This window comes from Nelumbo nucifera, chromosome 3 (genome assembly GCF_055504915.1).
Source record: "Nelumbo nucifera cultivar China Antique chromosome 3, China Antique-T2T, whole genome shotgun sequence".
Taxonomy (NCBI): Eukaryota; Viridiplantae; Streptophyta; class Magnoliopsida; order Proteales; family Nelumbonaceae; genus Nelumbo; species Nelumbo nucifera.
In genome coordinates, this window is record NC_142651.1 from 23,325,804 (window position 1) to 23,353,173 (window position 27,370).

General features: G+C 39.5%; 2 protein-coding genes and 1 pseudogene across 13 annotated transcripts; 2 read left to right on the forward strand and 1 right to left on the reverse strand.

Moving 5' to 3' along the window:
* Nucleotides 1-383: 383 nt before the first annotated feature.
* LOC104602118 (synaptotagmin-2-like) lies at nt 384-26,413 on the reverse strand. 12 transcript variants are annotated; one of them, XM_010265703.3, is made up of 15 exons: nt 26,278-26,413; nt 25,874-26,116; nt 22,211-22,285; nt 22,012-22,119; nt 7,455-7,487; nt 7,285-7,374; nt 5,082-5,207; nt 4,655-4,798; nt 4,075-4,494; nt 3,782-3,916; nt 2,858-3,079; nt 2,403-2,678; nt 1,983-2,120; nt 1,318-1,623; nt 384-751 (listed from the first exon to the last, which is right to left on the reverse strand). In XM_010265703.3, exons 2-15 carry the CDS (start codon nt 26,060-26,062, stop codon nt 530-532), a joined length of 2,484 nt encoding a protein of 827 aa, XP_010264005.1. In that variant the 5' UTR covers nt 26,063-26,116; nt 26,278-26,413; the 3' UTR covers nt 384-529. The 12 variants fall into 12 exon arrangements, with proteins under 12 accessions (XP_010264005.1, XP_088757356.1, XP_088757355.1 ...); XM_088901230.1 differs by lacking the exon at nt 26,278-26,413 and having other exon boundaries at nt 7,455-7,481; nt 25,874-26,257; XM_088901229.1 differs by lacking the exon at nt 26,278-26,413 and having other exon boundaries at nt 25,874-26,257.
* On the forward strand, nt 13,342-14,626 carry LOC104602109 (lysine-specific demethylase JMJ26-like; annotated as a pseudogene).
* LOC148801032 (uncharacterized) lies at nt 14,778-19,997 on the forward strand. The gene is made up of 2 exons (XM_088901238.1): nt 14,778-19,036; nt 19,077-19,997. Exon 1 carries the CDS (start codon nt 16,304-16,306, stop codon nt 17,387-17,389), a length of 1,086 nt encoding a protein of 361 aa, XP_088757364.1. The 5' UTR covers nt 14,778-16,303; the 3' UTR covers nt 17,390-19,036; nt 19,077-19,997.
* Nucleotides 26,414-27,370: the final 957 nt, after the last annotated feature.

Sequence of the window (27,370 nt, forward strand, 5' to 3'; positions counted from 1 at the left end):
CTTTTCATGGAGCTACACAGCAGGGGTAATCTATCCCCCAAACTCGAGATAGGATTAGCTGAATGCTTTAGCTGTTTAACAGGCTGTGGAACCAATAATAGCGATCCACACTAGTCATAAAATACACGGGATCCACAACCATTCAACCTCTCAGTGTGGGTCCCATGTATTTTATCACTGGCATAAAGCATTATTATTAGTTTCACAGATGAACAGTTAAAGCATTCAGCTAATCTGAATTCCCAAACCCTAATGCTGGCTGTGGGATTTGACCAATTCCCAAGTATCTTTCTACAACCAGCCGGAGACGTTATCAATCAACCAGTTGGCACCTAGGCAGGGGTGTATTACTGAAAATGTAATATGGCAGAACCACATATTACTGTAGGAAAGTATTACTGAATGTATTAATACCTCAAATGAGAATGTACATATCAAGGAACCATCATTTAAGGCTGCAATTTAACAAATTTGTGGCATACAGATAGAATATAAATGAACATTAGGTATATATGTCGGCCAAAAACACTCAGCTGCCATACATTTTCCTAGTTAGGGAAGGTGAACATTTGTATATTTCCCGACCAAACTCATTTATCTTATTAAGCAACAGAGTCTTCTCTGTCTCAAGCTGTAACATGTACTCATGCTTCACGTCTTCAAGGTTTTCAACCTCACACAATGCCAGTGAGAGTCGTTCAAGGTCCCCCTCCTTAAGCAAGGCTTGTACCTTGGCCATTGTTTGCCTTATCTGTTTATAACAGGAAAATGCATTACAAAAAAATTAATCTCTTGGCAAGTAGGTATCATTACTGCAAAAGATAGATGACACAGATGACAGACTCAAATCACTAATGGATGATGAATGTAAACTACTAATTCATCCGAGTAGACTTGTGGGCCAGATACCAAGTCTAGATGTAGATATCCTATAATATACATTATGTGCATGCATGGTAATGGGATAGAACATTTTGAAAAAAATCAACCCCCTAAAAAAACAAGAAATAGGATCATATCAGCAATTTAGGAGGTCTCCTAGGTAGGCTATAAAATGTTTCATCAATGCTATACCTTTCAAGTTTCAACTCAACTTGCATGTTCATGTTATTAATATACTCTAGCTTAATTCAAGATGAAGCTCTAATTTTCTGTTTTATTTATTTTTGTGCTTGAAGTTTTGATTTCTCTTACAAATCCACCAATATAACACTTAGAAAAAGACCCTGTCCTTTTGCAGGTGCTTTTTTATGGTTAAAATGATTTGACCCAAACTAAAAAAAGGAATTTCTGAAAATTGAAAGGTACGTTATTCACCTGGGCAGAAATTTGATATGCTCTACTTAAGCTTGGATTCTCGGAATCCAAACTGGACTTTTTCTGTAGTTCTGGAATCCTTCTTGTTATTTGTATATGGATCTCTCCCCTCTTTACTCCCTGGAGAGGTATCCACTTGTCGGCCATCTGGTTTGGAGGCAATCCTTGATATTCTACAACACAATCACCTATACTTGATCTTGGCAGGACAGTATTATGATCTTTCACATGCAAAACTAAGGGACTACCATCGTCGGGGAACTTTAGGGTCTGATTCCATTGAGGACTCAGTGTTTTATAAATAACCTGCATAGCATGGTACAAGAAGGAAGATTATGGTAAGAGTAAATTGGAAAGAGAGAAGATGCGACGAAAAGATCCACAGAACCTACTAAATTCTGATGGTCATTGTAGTTTCAAGTTACTATGAGAGCAATTGCATAATACTTTCCATCTCAGCATCTTCCATATTGGCTTATTAACCATTATTTGAGAAAAAAAGAAGATAAGTGGAAAAGTGGAAACAGAATAGATACATACATGTGTACATGTTTACTTATACATTCAAGACGATGTTTACCAATGGTAATCTAGAACAAATGTGTTTGTGAAACATAATGAATTATGGAATAAAAATAACTAAAACATAAATGAATGCATCTAACCTTTGTTCTTTTCTTCAAGCTTCCATATTGTATCTTCACATATGGATCACTTGTTCCCCTCAAATCAGCAGCAATGAGGTCTCTTGCTTCAATTAGAACTAGTTCAATCCAACCATTTCCTAACCCTGCCATTACACTCTGCAAAGATCTTGGAAGAGTGAGATAGGCATCAAATGCTAATTCTATTCCCTAAAAAGAAGTTGCAGGGTGAAACAAGAAAAGCCAAGGAGAAATGATTGTAGTATGAAATATAAGCATGAGGACAAATCATGGATTTCAGGATGACATATCTAATGATTAACTGCAAGCCAATTGCTTATGAAGTCTTGTTTCTTTCCAGTCCTTTGACTATTTATCTATGTTTTTCTTTTTTTTTTTTCCAATTAGTTTCATGGATAAGTTCTTGAATGGAAAGCATACCCTTGATCTGTCATAGTCATCATTTCTCACTGCTTCTATTTGTAGCCTCAATTCTCCAGATTTCGCTTTTTCAAGAGGGATCCATACATCCCTCAAAGAGCCTTCAACTAGTCCTTCTAAATTTACACGTGCAGTTCCAATGTTGTCATATCCAAAGGGGCCTTCAGAATAGCATTTTATCTTGAGATATTCACCATTTCCTATTTCATCAAATTCAAACTTATGATTCCAGATAGGATTCATGGGATGATGGATTGTCCTTGTTCTATGGAAGACCTGGGAACAAAAGTAAACAGAATTATCAGTTGTCTATAAAAGGTCTGAACTGACACCACATACTGCTCAAATGTGTTCTGATGACATCGATAAAATTTTCTGGACTCTTATATGTAGCATACTAAAATGGTCAAATCGAGCAAAAGATGTTTACTATGAAGGAGAATGAAGAGAATGACCTTCCCATATTGGAGTTTTACATAAGGGCTACATTTTCCAGACTTATCTTTCCCAATCAAATTATTTCCTTCTACAACAATGATATTTAGCTTCCTTCCTGTCCTTGATTGAATGCCTGATGAGCCACATAAAGATTCTCGAGAGCTAGCATGGAGAGAGTTGTTCAAAATATTTGAACCATTAGAAAACTGCCATTCCTTCAACATTAGCTTCACCGTTAACTGCAAAACAAATTTCTTTTGTTAGTGAAATCCAGAAACGTGATTTTATAGTGATGAAAATCAATGAGTATCACAGGGAAGGCAGTTGTCAGGAAAACCCAATAACAAGTATCCCTTATCATTATCTATTAATGGAGGTTACAGTGCGCTGCTTTCTAAAACATACATACACAGTCAATGCAAGGAAATACCAAATCTATGTTACACTAACCACTATCAACTCTGGTACCTATTCTGATATTCAACCATGTGATAGAAAGGACATAAAGCACCTCTTTTTTCATAGCATAAAATCTTATGCAGTTCAAGCATGCCATTTGTAATGTTGACAATCGGAATTGCATGGAAAGGGATATGGCAATCAGAATTGGTTGTGAAGTTGAGAAGTCTACTCGACAAGATGAAAAGCCATGAACTCGGGGGCTCATGAAAAAGAGTATGAGCATCTAATGGATAAGATATCTTGTGAACTCCTACATTTATATAACATTTTCTGGTAAAGAGCAATCATATATCCACAGTAGTAAATGTTGACATACTTCTTTTATATTTAGGAACTTTTTATGTTAAAAAGATGGAATTCATAATGCATCTTGGATACTAGTTTATACCAAATGAGCATGGAGAAGAAAAGAAAGAAATGCAGAAGTGTAGTGTAATTGAATAAGAAATAAATGGTTATAAGATATGTGAAGACCTCACCTCTCCTATGTTAGGTCCCTCAAATGGAAGGACCATTTCAACTTCTTTCCCGCAGCTCTCAACATGTCTAGCTAATACACTGGTTCCGGATCCTATTGCCCAGAATATCGTTGAGTCATCAGCAACATATTTCATCTGCTCACAGTATGGAGAACTGTCAACTTTGTTGGCATCTGAATGATATATTCCAAGAAAAGACAATAAATATTTTTTTTCCAGGCAGAGTTGCCCCCAAATTAATCACAACCCTAGGCACTAGTCTTGAAGAAGATTAGTACCTCCAGTTAAAGTACCTTAATTTCGCAGCTGCTTAGATAATCATACTTCAAACTCCTTGGGGTACATTCATAAAGAAGGAACCTAAGAGTTCCTGAATCTTCATGTAAAACCATGTTAAATGTTGCATCCCATCTAGGGCATGAACCTGGACTCTTATCTGTTCTCCTGATTAATTGCTCAAGTTCAACCTCTACAAATGTTTGCAGAACCTTGTTATCAGGGTTCTCTTCTAAATTACCATTTCTCATAGAGTTCTGTTTGCTTCTGGAAGTGCTTGCTTTTATGTTATTTCCCACCAGTTTATTCACTGAAACAATTGTTACTGAAAGTAAACCTCCAACAGCCCTTTTCCACAAATCTACTGATGGTAAAGAATAACATCTTCGGCGAGGCTCAACCATTGTCTTGACTAACATTTTGGTAAAAAGATTAACCTGTGTGAAAAGAAGCTTATTACTTAACGAACAGTAACCTATCCACAGGTGCAAGAAATGTTAGAATGTTATACAGAAGACACATCATTTATGACACAAGTGATATCACACAATTTTTTTCTGAGATTTTTCATGAATGCATACTAGTGGAGAAACACACCAGCCAAGATGAAACACCTGGAAGTTCTGTCCCTGAAAGTCTTTGGTTCCCACTGCCTCCAAAGGCAACACCAATTCTCACCTCAGGAGTTGATTCAAATGAATACAAAACCGCTTTTCCATCCAGCACTGGCATCAAGAGAAGCTGTATAGGATAAGAAATAAACAGTTATAAAGATTAAAATTCACTGTTTGACTAATTGAACTCTGTAATTAAAGCCTAAATGATCCGCAGGAATTCTATAAGAACTTAGAAACAAAGTTTCAAGGATTTCATTCCATGCACTTACATGAAAGAACAAATTCAAAATCATAAACTATTTTTCATTATTTTCTTTGAAACATGTATTTATTGTCCCCTTCTCCAAAACAAAAATTTTTGTATGAGAGAATAAAGTGTAGAAGATAAGTAAAGATACTTTACATACATCTCCCTTGATATGCATGCTGTTTACAACAATTCGGGTAGTTCCAAGAAATGGCCTTGCCAACTTAGCAAGCATCACGATGTTCATGTCACTTGTATCCCAGTCAAAGCTCATATGCATAATTTTCTGTTAACATATACAAACAAATACATGCTCATGATCTAGAATTTGTATGTTCTCTTTTATGATACTGATTGCTCCAACAAATGAAATAATCACTATACCAGAAGACTAAAATGAACAGAAGAAAGGAACTACAATTAATTGGAATATCAAATTGAATAGCAACTCAACATCTAATCACACAAACAAAGAAAATCAAAATGTATTTTTCACCATTGATAACATGTACATGTAATAGTTTTTTTTTCTGTTCATTCACAATTTTGTACATTATTATACATATTATTCTTTTTCCTAAAGAAAAAAAAAACATCTTTTCTATTTATCTCTATTTAAGCTTTTTTGCTTTATTGTATTCTTCATTAACAAGAAAAAAAAGAAAAATGAGAAGGATGATTTCAATGTCTTGTTGCGAATAATGAGAAAGGAGAAAGAAGAAAAGAATAGAGATCGTTGGTTTAACAATATCACATTCCAATCTAATACTAAAACTATCCAAAATTTAAAAGAAAGCCACCATTAGAGCTTATATTACACTAAAGTCCCTGACTATTTTCTTCCTAAAATAGTCTTTACTCATGAATTGAATACTCCAATACTCCCCATCAAGCTAGCATTGGCTAGCTTACCTGGACATAAATAATGATATCTTAGTAGTAATACTCGAGCTTCTCCCGAGCAAGGAAACTTGAAGATTCCAGTATAGCAATAACTAGCTTTTTGCACCAATCCTACAAGTATTCAATTAACTTGATTGAACTCACAGCAGCACTTTTGGCTCTTACCCATGGCAAAATAAGTCTTCAATTAATTAGATGGTACTCATGGTGGCTCATGGCTCTTACCCAAGACATGACCAATCACTAAGTTGACCTTTCAGGAAATTCCCCAGTAATAGTGATATACTACCAATTTAACAATTACCAACAAAAAATGTAACAATATGAGGAACACTCTACCAAAGACTTTAACATAAATAACACAAAAGAACTAAAAATATCACAAACCAATCTCTCTTTAATGAAGGATACTCTTGTATAATATTAGAGTTATCCAAAATTACAAGAGAAACTCCTAATGGGGCTGATATTATATTAAAGCCTCTGATTACATATTTCTTTACTAAAACAACTCTTCAGCATACAAATTCAATACTCCAATACAGTAACATAAAATTTGTTAAGGACCTTAAGGTTTATTGAAGTGGCACATTATTGGTAAGTTACTACATACAAAAAATTGCATACACATGTTCATTTTACGTGTACAAAACTTTCCACTTAATTTGCGTTGTCTGATGATGATGATGATGATGAATCCTTAGACATGATTATACTTACCCAGCTTTCTTGACATATGTTTTGATTTTTTATTCTATGTTTAAACTAAAAAAAAAAAAAAAAAAAAAAGAAAAAGAGATACAACACTCTAATCGCAGTGACAATGTAATCAAGTCAATACCTAAGGCTAATGAATTTATTTAATTTTCCAATCCAGCAAACTATAACATCAAATGAAAGCAAAATTCTGGTCGAATATCTATTTGATGTGATTCTAAACCAAGAGGAGCGAAATTCTTCAATGTTTTGGTTATAACCACACAAGTGTGGATAGAGGAATCTTGCATAAACCAAGATAAGAGCAAATCCTTCATTTCCATCATGAGATATAGATGAACCTCTTCATAAGAACCACATATCAATTAACTCGAATTCTTTTCTAAGGGAAATTTTAATGAAATCAAACATATAAAAGGACCAACTACACACCAAAACTGAACCTCTAATTCAATGGAACAAAATTAGTAGCATCATATGCTGTCCTAATAGGCATGTTTATATCAGGTACTAGAAAAGCATATGCATAGTGATATTCACACTAAACAATATAAACCACTGATACCAGTAACAATATCTATAATACATTAATAGAGTAACATAACGATATATATAAAACAAGATTAAGACAGATGTGAACGTTCTTGAATCAGGACATTATCAATAGCCACCATGTAAAATCAATCATTTTTAGTGAAATATCAAAAAGTCACTAAATTTCAAAGGTAAATCAGAAAGCAAACCTCGTCACCTGAAGTTGACCAATGAGTCCCATGCAATCCAAAGCTGGGTGGAAGTAAACCTAATGAAAACTCCTTCAATTCAATTTTTTCCTACAGCACAACCAGCTTTTTTGATGACCATGTATTGCTTCATTTATCATTGATTCAAAATTTAGATACAGAAGACTTACAATAAGCCTTGGTCTTCGGTGTTTTAACTGCTTCTGCACAAATGATATTTTATTGAGTTACACTGAATAACATAAAATGATATTATAGAAAACATTGCCATGTTATAACCAGATATGAAGATTGACATTTATCTCCACAATAGTTACAGAACATGGCAGCTCCTTTACATGTATTAGTCTTGTAGAAGATTACTGAATGTTATATATTAGATGATCAAGAACAAGAAAACATTAATACTCAGAAAAATCACAACTCAGATTCATACAAATTAGCATCTGTATAAAGTTAGCTTAGTTCAAATTTTACACTGGAAAGAATGTAATGACATTAAAAAATAAAGAAATTTGAACCCATAAATAGCCATATGGATGAAAATTTTAACAAAATTCAGTTGTTTCAGTTTTACATTTGGAAGCATATGACTAAATTCATCTGAAACAACTTTGAGAACAAAAAGTTATTAAGACAGAATTTAAATTGTCATGTTACTAATTTTCTGTGTTGTGATATATGTTGAACTAAATGGCATCAGTAATTAGTGTAATATTACCCCTTCAAAACGGTTATAGTATTTGGAAGGTGTTCTTATTAATTTCATTTTCCCATTAAAGTATCAAATATTGATATTATCCATATAGAATGTTAAAAAGGGAAATTCCGGAAAAGGGAAAAAGGAGAAATGGATAGAGAAAATATATGCATTGGTATTCATCCAAATCATTCATTGGTACTTTGGGTAATGAATAAATTGTATGTTTGAATAGGAGGGCTACATTGGATTTTTCCTTGGAGAGATATATATTCTGTACTTCAATATTTGTTGAGATTAGTTAGATATGATCCTCTATGAAAATCTAACATAAAATTATAGGACCTCCGGTGGCATCATTCCATGTTAGCATTGCTGATAAAAATATCCATGTTAGCATTTACGTTCCTACTCTGCATGCATTATCCCAGTTTAAATATGTCCCAATGCTTCTTGTATTACTTGGTTTGATTTAGTGTTACCTTACATTTTCTAGGGGTTTAAGAGATCAAGAAGTGCAAGATGCCATTAACATTCCAGACTGTCCTTCTGTGCTTTTCTTCTCTTTTTGGGTCAGGATTGAAGAGTATATTTTATTGATTTTTCATGAGATTTTTTATGCATCTTTCTTTCATCTCTTGCTCCTCCAGCACCTATGGAGTTTCGTATTCAAACTGTTTGGTTAGGAACTACTCATTCCAAAATCAGAATTTTTTGTTGGAAGGCTTGGCAATATGAACATTACCAGCAATGAGCACCAGTGCAGATGGTATTCTTATTGTCTGTCCCCCCTTCCCCACTCATATGTTCTTACACTTCTGATGACATGCATTTCGGTAGCTCCTGGCTGGCAGGTGACTCGGATGCCTGGCTGAATAATCCCTACCTGGAATGTGGCTTGGATACCTAACTGAATGGTTCCTACCTGGAAGGTGGCTTGGTCGCCTAGCTGAATGGTGACGAGCTGGAGAGGTGGCTCTAATGCCTAACTGAATGGTGACGAGCTGGAGAGGTGGCTTTGATGTCTAGCTGAGTGGTGACGAACTAGAGAAGTGGCTCTGATGCGACCTGCAAGGACACAGTGTCAGAGTGCCCGGGTTGCTTTACCCGGGGTGGGCACTCCGATGCTTAAGTTAGCGAATCAGAGATTTTAAGATAGCTAAATGTGAGAGAGCTGAAGAGCTGCGAGAACTAAATTGTGCATCTCCCCCCTGGAGTTGGAGGTAAGGCCTTTATATAGGCATTGTTTGGCGTGAACACGTCCGGAATCTCCAGGAGGGCGTGCCTAACTACTCTGAAGTCCTCGGAGGTAGTCATGCATGTAGCCTAATCTTTGCGCCTTACTCGGTTTCTCCCAAAACATTCGGTGTGAGAGCTGACTTCCGAGAGACCTGGGAGTGATGGGATGTGTTTCTACTGTAGCTATAGTAGTCCGAACCAGTAAGGAGAAGAAGAAAGAGAAGGAGAAGAAGAAGAAGAAGAAGAGAAGAAGAAGAAGATGAAAGAACTGTCGAACCTGATAGCTAAACCCTATCAGTCGACCTCTTAATAGTGATTAGGCTTCTAATTAAATGTACAAGGACTAAACTGCCCCTACTTAAGTATGGGACAGAGAACCTCTAATAAGACTGCCACATAAGCTCATAACTTAACCAAGGTGAGTTGACTAATCTACCCTTATTCGGCTAACTCTAACACTCCCCCTCAAGCTGGAGAATATATGTCATATAATCCCAGCTTGTTACATATATAGTTCACTCTCCCTGAGCTTAAGGCTTTTGTAAACAAATCTGCCCACTGATCACCTGAGCTTACATGTTCTGTGCTTATCTCTCCAGTAAGAACCTTCTCCCTCACAAAGTGGCAATCAATCTCTATGTGCTTTGTTCTCTCATGAAAAACAGGGTTGGATGAGATATGGAGCGCAGCTTGATTGTCACAGTACAACTTCATAGGTTTATCCATGTGGAACCCGATTTCTTCTAGGAGATTCCTCAACCACACTAATTCACATGTAGTGTGTGCCATGGCTCTATATTTGGCTTCAGCACTGCTTCTAGCCACAACCGTCTGCTTTTTACTCTTCCACGTCACAAGATTTCTTCCAAGAAATGTGCAGTAACCTGTAGTAGATCTTCTATCAGACACAGAGCCTGCCCAATCTGCATCCGTGTACCCAACTACTTCAAGTTTTCTTCCTGGTTTATATAATAGCCCACGGCCCGAAGCTCCCTTCAAATATCTTACAATTCTAAGAACTGCATCCCAGTGAGATATACGAGGGTTCTGCATAAATTGGCTCACCACACTGACTGCAAAGGAGATGTCTGGTCTCGTGATAGTCAAATAGTTCAGCTTCCCCACTAGTCGTCTATACCTTCCAGGATCATCAAATATTTCCCTTGTATCACTGCTCAACTTAACATTTGGTTCCATAGGAGTCTCAGCCGGTTTTGCACCTAACAGTCCTGTTTCGTCCAATAGATCGAGAACATATTTTCTTTGGCACAGGTTTACACCTTGTCTTGATCTAGCAACTTCTATACCCAAGAAATACTTCAATGTCCCAAGGTCTTTTGTTTGAAAATGATTTTGCAGAAAGACCTTGAGTTTGTCGATCCCCAATTTGTCACTGCCAGTTATGACAATATCATCCACATAGACCACTAATAAAATCTTTCTAGCTTATGAGTCATAGTTGAACACTGAGTGATCAACCTGGCATTGTTTCATTCCAAAATTCTTCACCACTTCACTAAACTTCCCGAACCAAGCACGAGGCGATTGTTTCAACCCATAAATTGTCTTTTTCAGTATGCACACCTTACCAGCCTCCCCCTGAGCAACAAACCTAGGTGGTTGCTCCATATATACCTCCTCTATAAGGTCACCATGAAGGAAGGCATTTTTTATGTCAAGTTGAAATAAGGGCCAATCATACATAACTGCCAGGGAAATTAACACACGGACAGAGCTAATCTTAGTCACTGGAGAGAAGGTCTCCATATAGTCCACTCCATACAACTATGAATACCCTTTAGCAACAAGTCTGGCTTTCAGACGCTCCACACTACCATCTAGCAAGTATTTAACAGTATACACCCATTTACAACCCACAACATGCTTACCAGGAGGAAGAGTAGTGAGCTCCCACGTGTGAGTATGCTAAAGAGCAGAGAATTCCTCCTCCATTGCCTGCCTCCACCCAGGTGAACTAAGAGCCTCTTGGACATTGTTAGGTATGGAAATAGATGACAATAGTGAAACAAACTGGCGATGTGAGGCGGAAAGGCGAGATACTGAAACAAAATTGGAAATGGAATGGAGAGTAGAACTACGTTTACCTTTCTGTAAGGCAATGGGTAGGTCAAGTCCTGAAGGTTCAGCAACAGAAGCAACGACAGGATCCGCGGACAAGGTAGAAGCTGGAGAAGGGGCCGGTGTCGTTCGACGTGTATACACTTTCCGAATTGGTGGTCGTTCAGTAGGGATCTGCACTGGATGAGGTGACGAGTCAACTCCAACGGGAACACCCGGAACGGGATCACTGACCGGAAGAGGAAGAGGAAGTAAAGGTGGAGACGAAGATGCTTCAGTTCCTGAGAAGAAGGGAACAGACTCAAAAAAGGTGACATCAGGACAGACATAGCACTTCCGAGTAATGGGATTGTAACACCTGTACCCTTTTTGAGTTCGAGAGTAGCCAAGAAAGACACACTTAATGGAGCGTGCATCCAACTTGTCTATTCTAGGACTCAGATTGTGAACAAAGCACACACAGCCAAAGATACGAGGTGTTAATGGAAAGAGAGACAAGGTGGGGAACAAGGTAGAGAAGGGACACTGACCATGAAGAATAAAGGAGGGCATCCGATTAATGAGGAAACATGCAGTAAGTACAACATCACTCCAAAACCGTTTAGGAACACTCATATGATGAAGAATAAATCGAGCTGTTTCAAGGAGATGACGGTTCTTCCGTTCAGCCACCCCATTTTGTTGAGTGGATGCACAAGAAGTTTGATGAATGATGCCATGCTGTTCTAAATACTTTTGAAAGGAAGTTAGAAAATATTCACGACCATTATCTGAACGAAGAACTTTGATTGGAACACCAAATTGTGTACGTATTTCAGCATGGAATTTTTGAAAAATGGAAAATAATTCACTCCTTTCTTTCATTAAATAAATCCATGTCATTCTTGAACAATCATCAATAAAAGTGACAAAATACTTGTAACCATTATAAGACTCTATTTTGATCGAGCCCCAAACATCTGAATGAACCAAAGCAAAAGGACTCAAAATACGACTTTCAACTCTAGGACTAAAGGAAACACGACGATGTTTCCCAAACTGACACGACTCACACTGTAACACTGACAAATGACTCAAAGACGGAACTAGTATCTTGAGTGCCTTGAGAGAAGGATGTCCCAGTCGACAATGCCACTGTAGAGGAGTGAGTGAAGTCTGAAGTGCAACTGACGATCCACCACTGTCAAGGTAATACAATCCACCAGCTTCATGCCCCCCACCAATCTTCTTCCCCGTCCTGAGATCCTGAAAAACACAAGAGGAAGGGAAAAAAGTAACAGAGCAGTTAAGAGTCTTGGTTAACTTACTAACAGACATAAGATTGAATGGAAACTTAGGGACATATAGAACAGATGATAAAGAAAGAGAAGCCATGTCAACATTGCCAACACCACAGATGGGAGAGGAGGAACCATTGGCAAGGGTAACAGTTTGAGATGTGGAAGTTTTAGAGACAGAAGAGAACACACCTGGAGTCCCGGTCATGTGATCAGAGGCTCCAGAGTCAATAATCCAAGGAGAGGTTTTAGATGACAGGCAAGCTATACCTGAGTGGGCAAGAGTAGCAGTAGTGTGCTGTGAAGTGGACTAAAGGAACCGCTCATACTCATCACGCGGTACACTCACCATCTCCCTTCCGGAAACAGATGTAGATGTGGAAGGAGTTAGGTCTGCCTGTTGATTATCACTGACATCAACCCCACCAGCAACAGCATGATTGGCCCATTTAGAGGGAGGGCGGCCATGAAGATCATAACAGAAATTTACGGAATGTCCTTCCTTGCCACAGTGGGTACACTTCCTTGTAGAGCTGCCTTTTTCTTTGCCACGGCCTCCCCCTGAGTCACGACCACCACCACGGCCAAATATGGAACCACCACGACCTCCTCGGGAGGCATGTCCTCCCCCTTTCATACCACGTCCACCTCCTCTGGCTGTCACAAAAGCTGATCTATCAGACTGTGTGGGATTCTCTGTCTGTCCCAAAGAAATCCTGTGAAGCCGAGCAAATACTAAGTCTGTGATGAATTTATCAGTGCATGCCTTTCTAGGAATACACAAATCCTAAGTCTGGTTTACTTAATCTTGCTGTAAAACTACCACAGGATACCTTAAAGCTAGACTTAGGGCCAAAAACTTATATAGCTTATGGGATTGCCGAAGAGCTTGGAAGAGGGGATTCTGTGACTAAGCTTCATTGTGATCTATCAGATGCAGTGAATATTCTAACACACTCATCAGAAGTAGTGCCAACTAAAGAGCAGCAATCTGCAATAAATAAGTTGAAAAAGAAGCATAGAGCTCAAGATGAAAGAGAGCACCTGAGTACAATTCACTTAGATCGTGTTAGTGATGAATGTTTTGAATTTGAAGTATACACCAATAGAAAAACTTCTTATGCTACATCCAAAACTGCAAATGTTGGTAGCATGACAATCAAAACTAGTGAAGCAACTGGAATTTCAAAAGAAGATAATGAGGAAGAGAGTCAAGAGACAACCTTTCCTGGCTTCCCCCCAGAAGGAAGCAATGAGGAAACAGGTGGTGCTCTGTGGGACATCTTCCGGAGAGAAGATGGTGGTAAGCTACAGGCCTACCTTAGAAAGCATTCAAAAGAATTTAGGCACATTTATTGTTCTCCAGTTGAGCAGGTTATTCATCCTATTCATGACCAAGCTTTCTATTTGACACTGGAGCACAAAAGGAAGCTAAAAGAGGAATTTGGGGTTGAACCATGGACATTTGAGCAAAGAGTTGGGGAAGCAGTATTTATTCCTGCTGGATGTCCACATCAGGTCCGAAATCTCAAGTCATGCACCAAAGTTGCTCTTGACTTTGTCTCACCTGAAAATATCCACCAGTGCTTCCTTCTGTCTGATGAGTTCCGACAACTTCCCAAAAATCACAGGGCCAGAGAAGATAAACTAGAGGTAAAGAAGATGATTCTTCATGCGGTTAACCAAGCTGTGAAGGACTTGCAAGACTTGGTGCCCATTTTACATGGATAGTCTGTTTCAAACTAGGGAATCTGTATAAACTATCTAAATGAGAAATTATAAGCCGATCTTCACCCCAAATATTTATTGTTTATACCACCACTAACACCTCGGTTTTCAACCTAACCCTATCCAAAGGATCAACTTAAACATTTCTTGTTTTTCCCAAATGTTTAGTTTTCCTTCATTTTATTTAGGAGGGCAGGGAGTTGATCCAATCCTGCGGTGAGATTGTAATATATAGCTAAATCCAGAGGCATTTTTGTAACTAACGACATTTCAAATTAGGCATAGTAAAACCCATATCTTATTTCCAAAAAAAAAAAAATGAGCAAACACTTCCTCAAGTATAGGAAGGGTAGAGCCCCCAATATTTGGGCCCTAACTGGTTCATACTCTGATTTCAACCCCACTAAGAACCTTGTGACATCTAGTTGTTCCCTCTGTTGTTGCTGAACCTTAACATCTGGAGTAAGAGGATGATAGACATTGAGTTCATTTCTGAGGTTCTTCATACTGGCATAGTACTCTTCTAGGGTTTTATTTCCTTGTTGCAGACCAAAGTACTCCTGATAGAGCTGATATACCCTTGTAGTATTATCTTGCCCATAATACAGCTTCTTGGCATGTTCCCATATGTCCTTAGCTGTATCTAAGAACATGAAGTTGGCACTTATTTTGGGTTCCATACTGTTCCATAGCCATGTCATGATTTGAGCATCCTCCTGTTCCCAATCATCAAACCCTAGAGAGTCAGCCGGTGGTTTATCTTCTTTCACATGCTTCACTTTTCTCTTTGCCTTGAGAAAAACTTCCACCGACTTGGCCCATGGAACATAATTCTCACCATTCAGTTTAATTGAGGTCATCTGTACACCTAGATAGTCAGAGGAAACCACCACACTAGGTTTCTGATCACTACAGCCATCTCCCATTGCTGCCATGATACTCTTTCAATGCTGCCTCTAATCTGAATTCCCAATCACCAACTAAGTGCTGTTGTCAAGAATTTGATGTTCTAGAACCTACAACAGTCCCTAAACACAATGATAGATACACACGCCTTTGTTCTTATCCACACCACTACTGATTTCACAAAAAAAAACACAGACTACACCGACATTAATTCAGCACTTACTAACCACATGCAAGCTCTCTTACAACTGCTCAACAGAGTTTGTGCATCACAAGCACCACCACACAGCCATAGCTGTCACACACAATACAGACCTGCTTTAACGCTTTTAAGAGGGCACCACAAGACCAACAAAAACTCAACTAGTACCATTGCATTACACCTTGCACCATTCAGCCACCTACAGTAGCAGCCCTTACACCATTTGGTCACTGTAAACACAGCCTGTTCTTGGAATTTTTCCAAGAACCAGGGCAACAACCAACCTAGTTCTCTAGGTTCTGATCAGTCCTCTCAAGTTCTTGAAGATTTTCAACCCAGAAATACCAACAGCACATAGAGGAGAGATAACCAACCTTCGTTTGAGAGCTTCAGCCAACCATTCACTGCTGAAGTTGTTTTCTTAGGAAAGGAGGTTCTGTGCACCAGAAAAAAAAAGAGCTGTGATGTTTCAGGCTTGGGACGAACCACTTTTCTCCATTGACAGCCCAGAGAAGAAAAGGAGAGAACTGAAGCACGAACTGAAGTTGTCATGAACTGAAATAGGTCACGAACTAAAGTTGTCACGCTTCGAAAGAGAAGCCACAAGGAAGTCCTCCGAAAGAGAAGCCACCCTCCAGCCACAAACCAGTCGAGCACCACAAGGGGAAGCAGCCACAAGGAAGTCAAAGCTACTACAACAACAGATATCAAGGGAGACCAAGCCGTCCTCCCATTTGCTACATTTGTGGGGAGGAGCACTTCACCAGGAATTGCCCAAAGCGAGCAAAGCTGAATGCCCTCATTGCCAAGCTAAGTGATGATGAGCAGAGTGATGGGGAATGGAGTACCCCGGCGACAAGAGTGGGCGCCCTCCAACTTTTCAATGCCATGATGAAGAAAGGGGCTACCTCCAAACAGCCCTCCTCAGTCAAAAGAGGACTGAGGTATGTTGATGTAACCATTGGCGGGAGGCCAACCAGGGCCCTAGTTGATACAGGGGCCACTTACAACTTCATATCCATTGCAGAGGCCAAGAGACTTAACTTGGCCGTTTCCAAAGAGCCTGGCTGGCTCAAAGCAGTTAACACCGGTGCCAAACCTACTGAAGGCATGGCCCGCCGAGTAAGACTACAACTCGGCACCTGGGATGGAGAGATTGACCTCTCTGTCGTCCACATAGATGATTTTGATATTGTCCTTGAAATGGACTTCATGATACAGGCAAAAGCAGCACCGGCGCCTCACCTCGACACCCTGATGATCTTGGACGAGCAATCACCTTGCATGGTTAACATGATCGCCACCGCCAGCACCAAGAAGAAGCACGTCTCCGCCTTACAATTCCAACACCACCCTCCACCATTGTTGGCAGAGAGACCTACAACAACCACCATTGCAACCAGAAGTGATCACAGCAACTCCGGGAAGAAGTCAGCGCCAGTGCCAGTGCCGCCACAACAACAGCAGTGGAAGCCACCTTCACAGCAGAAGCCGCACACACCCACAACTGGTGGGCCCAACAGAAGACCCAAGGCCGTGTCGAACTTTTCCCACACCTACTGCCACAACCACTGGGGAGAGCGAGTGCCACCTGAGCCATTTAGGGGCCACATTCACATTATCCCTCAAGATAAATCCCGTAGTAGCCTTGCGAGTCACCCTTGGGGAAAAATGCATGGGAACCAACACCCAAACAATCCAAAATACCATTTTGACCTAGCCTTGGCCACCAACTTTCCTACCACCATCAGGAACAAATCAAAATCCTACCTTGAAGCAGCCAAGCAGGGACTTAACTTAGGGACTAGCCATAGGTTTTCCCACCATCAAGAACATTCACTAGCAATCTACCCAACCTACTATCTGGGCCTTGGAAGAAACCCGGTTCGTGGAGCAATCGAAGAACCTTCTTTCACCAACAACAAGTTGAAGCCTCAAGCAGAAGCTAGTCTTCGAGGACGAAGACTGAATTGAGTGGGGGAGACTGTAACAAGTGTTCTCTTCGACGCGCCATCAAGTGCCATCCACTGTGCCTACAGCCGCAACTCCAGCGTCCAAGTGTGTGCCATGGGTGGGCTAAGCATGTACTTTTGTATGGGGGACTGCCAATGGCAATATTGTAATATAGTAGTATGCTTTTTCATCTTTTTGATGTTTCTTATTGCCACTCCCCCAAAAGCTTAACGTACTCTTTGAGGGGAGGTAGGTAGTCGAGTGAGCTCATAAACGTGTAAAGGTTAAGCACGAGATCCCCTCGACACTGTACTGTGTGCTTGTGCTTGCCACTGATTATTGCAATACAAATAGCCTTTTGCTAATTCGTGTTCCATCTTGTTGCCTTTTTGTGTGTGTTTGCTTTGTTGCATAGGCTTACTCGCCCCTTTCGAGTGCCGCACGGGGCCCCAACGATTATCCCCGTGACAATGTGCCATGATGTTGGTGGAGGGCCAAATCTGCCCTCATCAATTGCCCTCCACTCCCGAGTTGAGATCATCTCAGCGAAGGGAGTAGATTTGTGCTTCGTTGTAGGTCCTTAGACCTGTCGCCAACATATTTTGAGGTCGGCTTAGGGGTCCTTGATGCGGAAGGCAGTTTGGCTTCCCCTTGTGATATGTGTGTCGATGTTGGAATTTAAATAGCGGTCGGTGCCACGACTACGCTGTATCAGTCCTTTAAGGTGCTGGTCGCCTACTCCTACGATAAGCCACAAGGAGCTCAACCTGCGGGGATAGCTTTACAAACTGCAAGTTGCCAGCTCGCATGGGAACCTTGAAAGGCTCAACCCGCAAGGGCGATTGCAGCCTGCTGGCCGCCGACTCCTGCGGGAGCCACAAAGGGCTCGACCTGTAGGGACGACCTCGTGAACAAGGCTGACAAGGCTCGTCCAGGCTGATTACGTGTATCGCCAGGTTGGCGGAAGCAGGTCGCCAGTTCGGAGGCAGGTTTCTAGGTCGCCAGGTCATCAAAATTTTGATAGTCTAGTTTTGCTCTCAACACCTCAGCCTATAGACACCTCGTCACCTCGGCAAGACTAACCTGCGAGGGCGGCTCCACAACCTGTTGGCCATCAACTCCCACGTAAAGCATGGAGGGCTCGATCTGCGGCGCAACCTCACAGTTTGTTGGCTATCAACTCCCACGGGAACAACAGAGGGCTCAACCTATGGGGTGGCCTCACATTCTATTGGCCGTCAACTCTTGCAGAGAGCACGTAGAGCTCGACATATGGGGGTGGCCTCACAGTTAGGGAGATTCTGTCAGGGCAAGACTGCGAGAACTCGTCTGGGCTAATCATTTTGCTTCTGCCCCCACTAGGGGGTTCTTTCGATCAAGCGTTGTTGTTGTTGCTTGAAGATGTTATTACTTGAAGCTCAGAGAATCGGGTGAGAAAATAGCCTTTTGTAGCATTTCCCACAGATGGCGCCAATTGATAACGCGCATTTCGGTAGCTCCCGGCTGCCAGGTGACTCGGATGCCTGGCTAAATAATCCCTACCTAGAATGTGGCTTGGATACCTAGCTGAATGGTTCCTACTTGGAAGGTGGCTTGGACGCCTAGCTGAATGGTGACGAGCTGGAGAGGTGGCTCTAACGCCTAACTGAATGGTGACGAGCTGAAGAAGTGGCTCTGATGTCTAGCTGAGTGGTGACGAGTTGGAGAGGTGGCTCTGATGCGACCTGCAAGGACACAGTGTCAGAGTGCCCGGGTTGCTTTACCCGGGGTGGGCACTCCGATGCTTAAGTTAGCGAATCAGAGATTTTAAGATAACTAAATGTGAGAGAGCTGGAGAGCTGCGAGAACTAAATTGCGCATCTCCGCCCTGGAGTTGGAGGTAAGGCCTTTATATAGGCATTGTTTGGCGTGAGCATCACGCAACACGTTCGGAATCTCTGGGAGGACGTGTCTAACTGCTCCAAAGTCCTTGGAGGTAGTTGTGCACGTAGGCCAATCTTTGTGCCTTACTCGATTTCTCCCAAAACATTCGGTGTGAGAGCTGACTTCCGAGAGACTCGGGAGTGATGGGATGCATGCAGAAATCGACGGTGAGCATGTCTCGTAGGTCACCACTTGGACCTCAACTAGGTCAGCAAGCCCTCGAGGGAGGTCGCCCCCCACGTCGAGGTCGCTAGCTAGATTTCTACTAGGTTGGGAGTGGAGGCAGGTCGCCAGGTCGGCGCTAAAGGCAGGTCGCCAAGTCGGCAACAGGGGCAGGTTGCCAGGTCGGTGCTAGAGGCAGGTCGCCAAGTCGGCACCAAAGGTAGGTGGCCAAGTCGGCGCTAGAGGCAGGTCGCCAGGCCAGCGCTAGAGGCAGGTCGCCAAGTCGGCGCCAGAGGCAGGTGGCCAGGTCGGCGACAGTGCCAGGTCGCTAGCTGGGACTCCATCATTTTGGCTAAGGCAAGTTGTCGCCTAGGTGGTTCTGGGAGTCACCCAGTTGTTCCGAGATGCCATGTGTCATGATGTTAGTGGAGGGCTAAATCTGCCCTCATCAACTTCTATAATTTGGGAATGCTTTTTGTCCCTTTTAGACTGTGGTATGTTCTAGGTGATATTCCAACATTTTTGCTTCAACATGCTTCACCCAATCTACAAAAAACAAGAAAACCATGGCAAAACTTATCAGAGCATATCTTCTTTGGTTTATTAATTTGGGAGGAGAGGAATGCTAAAATTTTCTAAACGAAGAATCATATAGAAACAATGATGAAATATTAAACTATTATTCAAATGAAAGTGGCATGATCTAGGGTTTCTAGAGCCTTCACTAGACGACAGCCTCATGTTCAGATCTGGTCCCCTCATTATCTGTCAAATTATTATTTTTTTGGTTAAGCCAGATTAAATTTTGATGCTTGCTTTTTGGGAGATTTAATGAATTGAGGAGTAGGGGTATTTTTAGATACTCAAATGGAGGAATACTTTGTGTTTGTTCAGGATCAGCTGGTTTTGGGACAGCAATTAAAGCTAAGTCCTAGCCTTATTACAAAGGTTGATATTTTCATGTATCCATTGCATTTCCAAAGAAATAGAAGAAGATTTTCAGGTGGTTATTGGCTGGATGAACAATGAGGCAGAAGAACCTTGGAAAATGTGACACTGTATTAGATAAGCTAGAGCTCTTGCTTCTAGGATGAATGGAAGAGAACTGTATTGAGGAGTTTTTATTTCCTAGAGAAGAAAGAATGATGCAAACGAGGGTTTGGTATGTTGGGATAGTCTTATTTGAAGACTGGGTTAGGGATCCTCTTTGGACTCTCTTGTGTTGTTCTTATAGTGCACATGTACAATTCCCACATTCTAAGATGCTTAATAAATAGTTACACTATTGATCAGAAAGAGAGAGAGAGATGCAGTAGAAGAAAATGTTTTACCCTTCACACCATGCATTATTTTACAGATGTTTTATTTTTGGTATTTTACAGATGTTAGTTGTATGTGTAATGATATAAAACAAGCTATCATATGAGGGTAAAACTTGAGGACCTTATTGTTATTTATCCATATACAGCCATTGCAAAAAGCATGAGAATGTTTCCAATAAACAAGACAATAAACTATGTAAACCATTCAGAAAAGTAAATTATATAAAAAGGCAAATATTTTTAAATATCCCTTTGTCAGTATTTGTAAAGGAAATACTTTAAACCAGGGGTGGAATGGGAAAGAGGATATACTTTCTTTTAAACCCTATAGATGTTTCCTTTTCCCTTTTTCTTTTTCTTTGAGGAGAGGTATGGTAATTGACAGAGCCCAGAAACAAAGAGAGTGAAATACATTCATCCATGCACAAAATACTAAAGAAATATATGAATTTTGGAAAATATAGATGACGTTTTTCAGACTTCATTGTCTTTTGACCAGCAATAATATATGACCATGCATGTACTAAAAGGTTCCCCAGAAAGAAAAGAAAGATGTTTACATGAGAATGTTAAAAAGGTAGGATGAGAAACTCCAACCAAATATTACATTTGTTCAGTACAAAAACTGACTAAATTGACTAAATGTTTACATGAGATGTTTACATCAGATGTCTGAAGAACTACAAAAACTGACTAAAGCATTTTAATCATCATAATAAAACAAAAATATAATTCTACATTTACCAGACATCTGAAATTTAGATTGTGAAATTTGCAAGCATTTACATCAGTAACATGCTTGAATGATGAAACAATGCTTCATCCATCCTAGTACTACTCTCGCCCAAGCACGCTTAACTTTGGAATTCTGATGGGATCTGGTGCATTAGTGCTGGTATGACCAAGCAGGCTTAACAATGCTTCACGTTTGTGGGGTGTTATCTTAACACCTGTTTTGGATGTAATCCTTTATTGTTTTCTCTTTAATAAAATTTTTCTTTTACTTATAAAAAAAAAAAAGAAACAATGCTTCACACAGGAAAGTTATATTTATTTCTACTTAATTTATTTTCAAACCATAATTCATCCAAATCCTTGGAACTGGAATGCACTTTAAACATCTACTTTCAGTTTCAGCATGTACTGTCACACTGAGCTAAGACTGAGAATATATCTTTAATAAAAATGAGGAATAAAAAGGAAAAAAATCAGTCCTAAAAACTTATTGAAACTAACCTCAACAACAGAAGAGAACATTTTAGAAAGTTTTGGGTTAATAAAATTTGACCAAATTTCCATCAAAAGCTTGTTCAGCCACTCACAGTGCTCTAATGGTGTCATGGGCTGTAAATTTGTGAAAAAGAAAAAATAAGTAAGATTCATGTGAACGGAAGAAGGAACATACTTAAAAGATTATAATCCTATAAAAAGGTACCAATGTTTTCAATATGGTTTGCTTCCATCTTTTGTTCAGGTCTTCTACAAAAAGCCACTTTTGATAGCTCCCATACTGCAAGCAATGAAACTTACATCTTACATTTTGCTCCATGTAAACTAAATTTCTATTTTCTCTCTTTACTAAACTTGAAAATTTGGAAAATGAGATGCAGTAAGCAGGAAAATAAATTAGAAGACTCGCCATAACTCCTATAACATATCAGAGGCAACCGAGGAAATTAAAAATAGGTATACACACACTTATTACTTTAAGAGGTTGAAATGTCTAAAACCCCTAGTTTATCTACCACTTGAGAAGATTCTTAAACCCCTAAATATGTCTATGCAGCAATGTTTTGTTTACCTTGTTAAACGCCCATCATCAAAAGGGTATGAATAAGGCTCTCATAACTCTTAGGAAGAAGGGAGTGCATGTGGCAGATGAAGGTTCTGAATCATTGAGGACATATAACTCATATAGTTTGTCTAATTGATCAGGAGGTTCCTGACCTCTTCTTTCCCTCAATCACCACATTCTTATTGTGACTATTGCTACAATAAGGAAGATGGTTCTTGTAGGGCCTCGGTTCAAAAGAAGGTAGTCAAGGAGGTTCTGGATGCTAGCAAGAAATTAGGGGTTTTTGAGGGAATAGGACAGATCATTACCCAATGCTGGTCTCTGCTATCCAGGGTCTTGAGAGGGGTGAACTGGTTATCTCTGGCAATGGACAAGCTGCTCTGGTGCTCTCACATGCAAACCGTAGTTCTCACACTTGGCATCCCAGGATGTTACCATTGGACCAAGCAATGTCCCCTTTTGAGGGAATTCAGAATTCTCTAATTGTGATATTGTACCCTTCTGTGCATTGGGATAAGCTCATGAGAAGTCAGAAACATGTAGTATTCTTGTCCCAAGTAATTTTTTTGAGGTTTTATTTTAGAACGGTATCAGTGCTTTTATAGTTTATTCTAAAGTGGTGCTGGTCTTGGTGATTAGGGTTTTGCAGGATTAATTGCTTCAGTTTCTTTCTCTTTCTTGGACTTATTTTGCACATCTCAAGTCTTTTTTGCCCTTCTTGTCTTGTTTCAACCTCTGCATCTACTTCTGCCTGTGAAATATACAACATATTGGTTTCAGAGGACCAAAATACTCAATCTGTCAACCAAGTTTGTTATAACTAATCATATGGAAATACATACCTGTCTGAGCGGGTCAAGCTCTCATTACAAGGGGCAGTTTTGAGTTTTAATATATTGATCTTTCTTTTTGGGTTCAAATTGGTTGGCATAATGAATAGAAACCACAAGATTGTAGGTTTTCTTCCAGATTATACACCAACATGATATAGAGAGTCAGAGAAACCACAATTCTTTTGGTAGGTATACTTTAGGGAAGATTGGAACTTGCTACCCTATAGTGATTTTTGGAATCAATTAAAAAACGCTCCCCATATTAGGGCATGATCCTTATGTTCGATTTATGAAGGATTTAAGATTACCATTGAAAAAATGAAGAAATAGTCTGAGGTTACCAAGAGGTAGAATCAACTAGGAGCTACCTCAGAGAAGCATCGAGCCAAAACAGGCTTCTTTATCTGTTCAAAATTTTCATTCTTGCAATCCACAGCAAAGAATGTGCCCAGGTTATGACCAAAGCTGAAGAAAAGCTGTTAGTTAAGCAATAATTTTAATGTAGAATTTTGTTGAGCCAGTATCAGTCAAATGAAGAAACATATACACAACATAATGCATTATGTATCTTCCATAAAGCATGGCCAACAAATTAATTACAGGTTTTGATTTATAAGCTGATACTATAGTTGGTTTCTCAATTCTCTCCCATAGATACAATTGACTACACGCACAGGATATATTCTGTATATGACTACTTATTCAATCTTGTCATCTTCAACCTCAAGCAGATTTGCATGGTCTCTCCTAAATGGAAAATGTGTCCTTGCCAGATCATGTCTTAGGTTCCAATACTCAACAGATTCTTTTTTTTTTTTTTGATAAATAATACTCCATGGATTCTTGAGAGACAATTCTATGCAATATTTCCTTTTCTTCTCCTAGCTTACTTGAAATAAATGAACAGCTAATGTATGAGATGAGTGCCATTTTTCTTATAAAATGTTACTTGGTAACAAGGCAACATTTAGACCCCTCTTATATATATATATATATATATATATAATGTTAGAGTTCAGAAAATATGAAATATTTTAGGGTTTTGGCTATGATATTGGAAAAACTTATAACCAATTGACTGGTATCATAAAAGTGGCAACTAATAAAGTGGTTTTCAACAAAATCCATGGAGGTTTTGATTGGTCAAAGCTCTTCCAGTATCATACCTTTCTGGCATCATAGATTTACCCAATATTTTAATAGTATTATACTTCTATCTAGATGTGCCTGTAAGTCCATGTTTTCTTGTTTTTCCGTGTCAGACTCTTGGTTATGTACCAGATTCTGAATTAGTGTCTGCGTCCATGGAACACTGGGCTGAAGAAGTTCCAGAAAATTGCTTTTAATCTAAGTCTTCATTCATTCTTATTAGTTATTTCTGTAAAACCTTTAGTGTCACATCATATATGAAGCATTTACAACTTTACGTGAGAAAGGATACTAGAATTGAACCTTTGAAATTTATTTCAATCTTGTTTTTTTTTTTTATAAATAATTTATTTCAATCGTGTTTCCCTCCAAGGCTACTCATATAAGTAGACAATTGAATACTGGTTGGGTTCCAGAACACTTCAAATAAACAGTAATAAAAAGATGTCTGTATGTGTGATAATAAGAGGGTGACCTGAAAATCTAAACCATTTATTATTTTTCTTTTGCAAAATTACAAACTGTGAGCCAAGTTTTAAACTTTTGATAAAAAAACATTAGACTCAGTACATACCAATCAGACTGAATGCTTGACAACTTCCTGGGGGTAGGGTTTTCAGGCGGCAAAGTTATATGGCTATACCTAGGTTAATAATCCAAAGAACTCCTACAGGAGAATAAAGGAGAGAACATCCGCACAACTCCATTGTAGTTGCATTACCCTTTTAGAATGGGCATCGTTCTAGAAGCCTTAGATATGCAAATTCAAAACTCTTAGGAGCCTAGAAGCATTGAAATGATAAGTTATAACCATGCAGGTTACACGAGATTCTGAATCTGAAAGGCCGACTAGAAGGCAATAATAACTGTTAGCACCCACTTTAGGAAATTCAGGAGCACAGTGCAAGAAAAAAAGTACAAAAACCAGTCAGTGATTAGGAGAAAGAAGCAACTAGACTCCAATTGAATAAGAGTTAGAACTGTGATGAAACCAGAATAGCAACTAAACCAGGGGCACCTAAGGTACACATGAAACTATGAAAGAATAATAAGAGATAGGAAAGTCGAAACCGACAGTCTAAATTAAACAGTAGAATTCCAATAATAAAATGCACATTCCAGCCAATAAGTAGAAACGGTTTGGACTCGAAAACCATAGAAGCTGATTAATTTCCCCAGAACAAAATAGAAAGCTCAATACCTAGTTCTCTAAAACCAACTAAGTATACGGGGAGAAACAAAAACACAATTAATGCAACTGAAAACATCGAACAGCAACTCATTTCGGTACAGAAACAAATAAATCCACAGAAGAACAGACCTGAAGCGTTGCCCAGATAGTGACAGCTATAGTGGCCCAATTCGAGAACGGTAAGACCCATCTTTCAACAGCCCATGCAAGTAGCACCAAGAGAAGAAGAAAAGAAAAGAGAGGCCTTTCACCCATCAAATGGTTGAAGAACTCCACAACCTCTGTAACATAGAAATCCCTCTTCCAGTTTCTTGCCATTTTTTAATAAACCCACATTGAAAGTTGAAACCAGTCTCTTTCTCTATTCACACCCTGAGCAACAACTCGTCAACAATGTGTTGTAAGTTTTCAAGCAAAACAAGGTCAGTTTAGGAGACGAGAAACAGAGCATAGACGAATTTTCAAGAAGTCTATGCTCGGTAAAGGAATAGTTCGAGCATTAAAAATCTAGAAGGAGAATTATTAGTCAGTACCACATCACATGAAGCCCAATCAAAGAACGAGAAGCGGCGAAGTTTCACTTCATGGAGACGTCGGTGTCTAATTCAGACAGGTCTAGTTAAAACTTACAACTTACGATGATGATCTACCACTACTACTGTCTACTGGCCTCTAGGCTCTAACCGTTTGGTTGTCCATAAACCGTAACTTCCTAGAACGTTACCTACATTAATTAGATGGGCCCCGTCCCCGTGTTAATGTTTTCCTGTTCAGAGAAAGATAAGGCGATTACGGCCGTCCGTCTGATCATTCCATGTTCCACGGATCTGTCTTCTATGGTCTCATGATCATCCACGAAATTTGGAGTCCATGAGTGTCGAGTGATGAGCCCATGAGGTATTCCAGTCTAGTCAAGTCCACAAACCTCCTGCTGGGGAATTTAAATCAAACCCGACGCGATTCATTGATTGTGGGCATAAGAAAGAGCATTTTTTCCCCATTGTTGGTGGGACCCGGTGGTGGTTCATATTTTTGGGGAACTGGAAAGTGGAAAGGCGTGACGTGAAGAAATAAATAAAAGAAAATCTCTTCAGAGTTCAGACTTCAACTCTCTGCTCGTGAAGTCGTGGACTCATGGATAGATAAGTCTGGCTCGGGGAAGCCCGCCAATTGAGACCCTTTTCTTCTCTTCTGCTACACTGATTTTTACCAGGGTTGCAATTTGGCATTTGGGCGGGGTTGAGCTTTCTTAAAATTTTAAATGGGCCCGGCCCAGGCCTAATACAGTGTAAAATGTTCAACTCGGGAACTGATATTGCCTTTACATCATAATTGATCTCATATCGGCTTTTGCTGATTTGGAAGTCGTTTCTGTTTTTATAAATAAAGCAAAACCAATAATATTTTTTAGCCCCTAACTTTACTCCCATCTTAAATTTTATTAAAAAAATAGTATTTCTATTTAAGTACTTAAATGTTATCATAAACAGAATTAGAATAAATAAGTACTTATAAAAAATTTATTTATTTAAATGTTACATTCGAAATTTTCCTTGTGAAGTTTCAGATTTATTTTATAATTTATCAAGATAACTTTGGATATTTAAAAATAGAAAAATTAGGTTT

Bases quoted from the DNA above. Each gene is read 5' to 3' on its own strand.
- LOC148801032 (XM_088901238.1), top strand. From the start codon at position 16,304: ATGATGAAGAAAGGGGCTACCTCCAAACAGCCCTCCTCAGTCAAAAGA.
- LOC104602118 (XM_010265703.3), bottom strand. From the start codon at position 26,062: ATGGCAAGAAACTGGAAGAGGGATTTCTATGTTACAGAGGTTGTGGAG. The intron at 22,120-22,210 runs GTACCTTTTTAT...ACAAATTTACAG, and splicing joins AAACCATATTGAAAACATTG to CCCATGACACCATTAGAGCA. The intron at 4,799-5,081 runs GTATGTAAAGTA...TATCCTATACAG, and splicing joins GCATGCATATCAAGGGAGAT to CTTCTCTTGATGCCAGTGCT.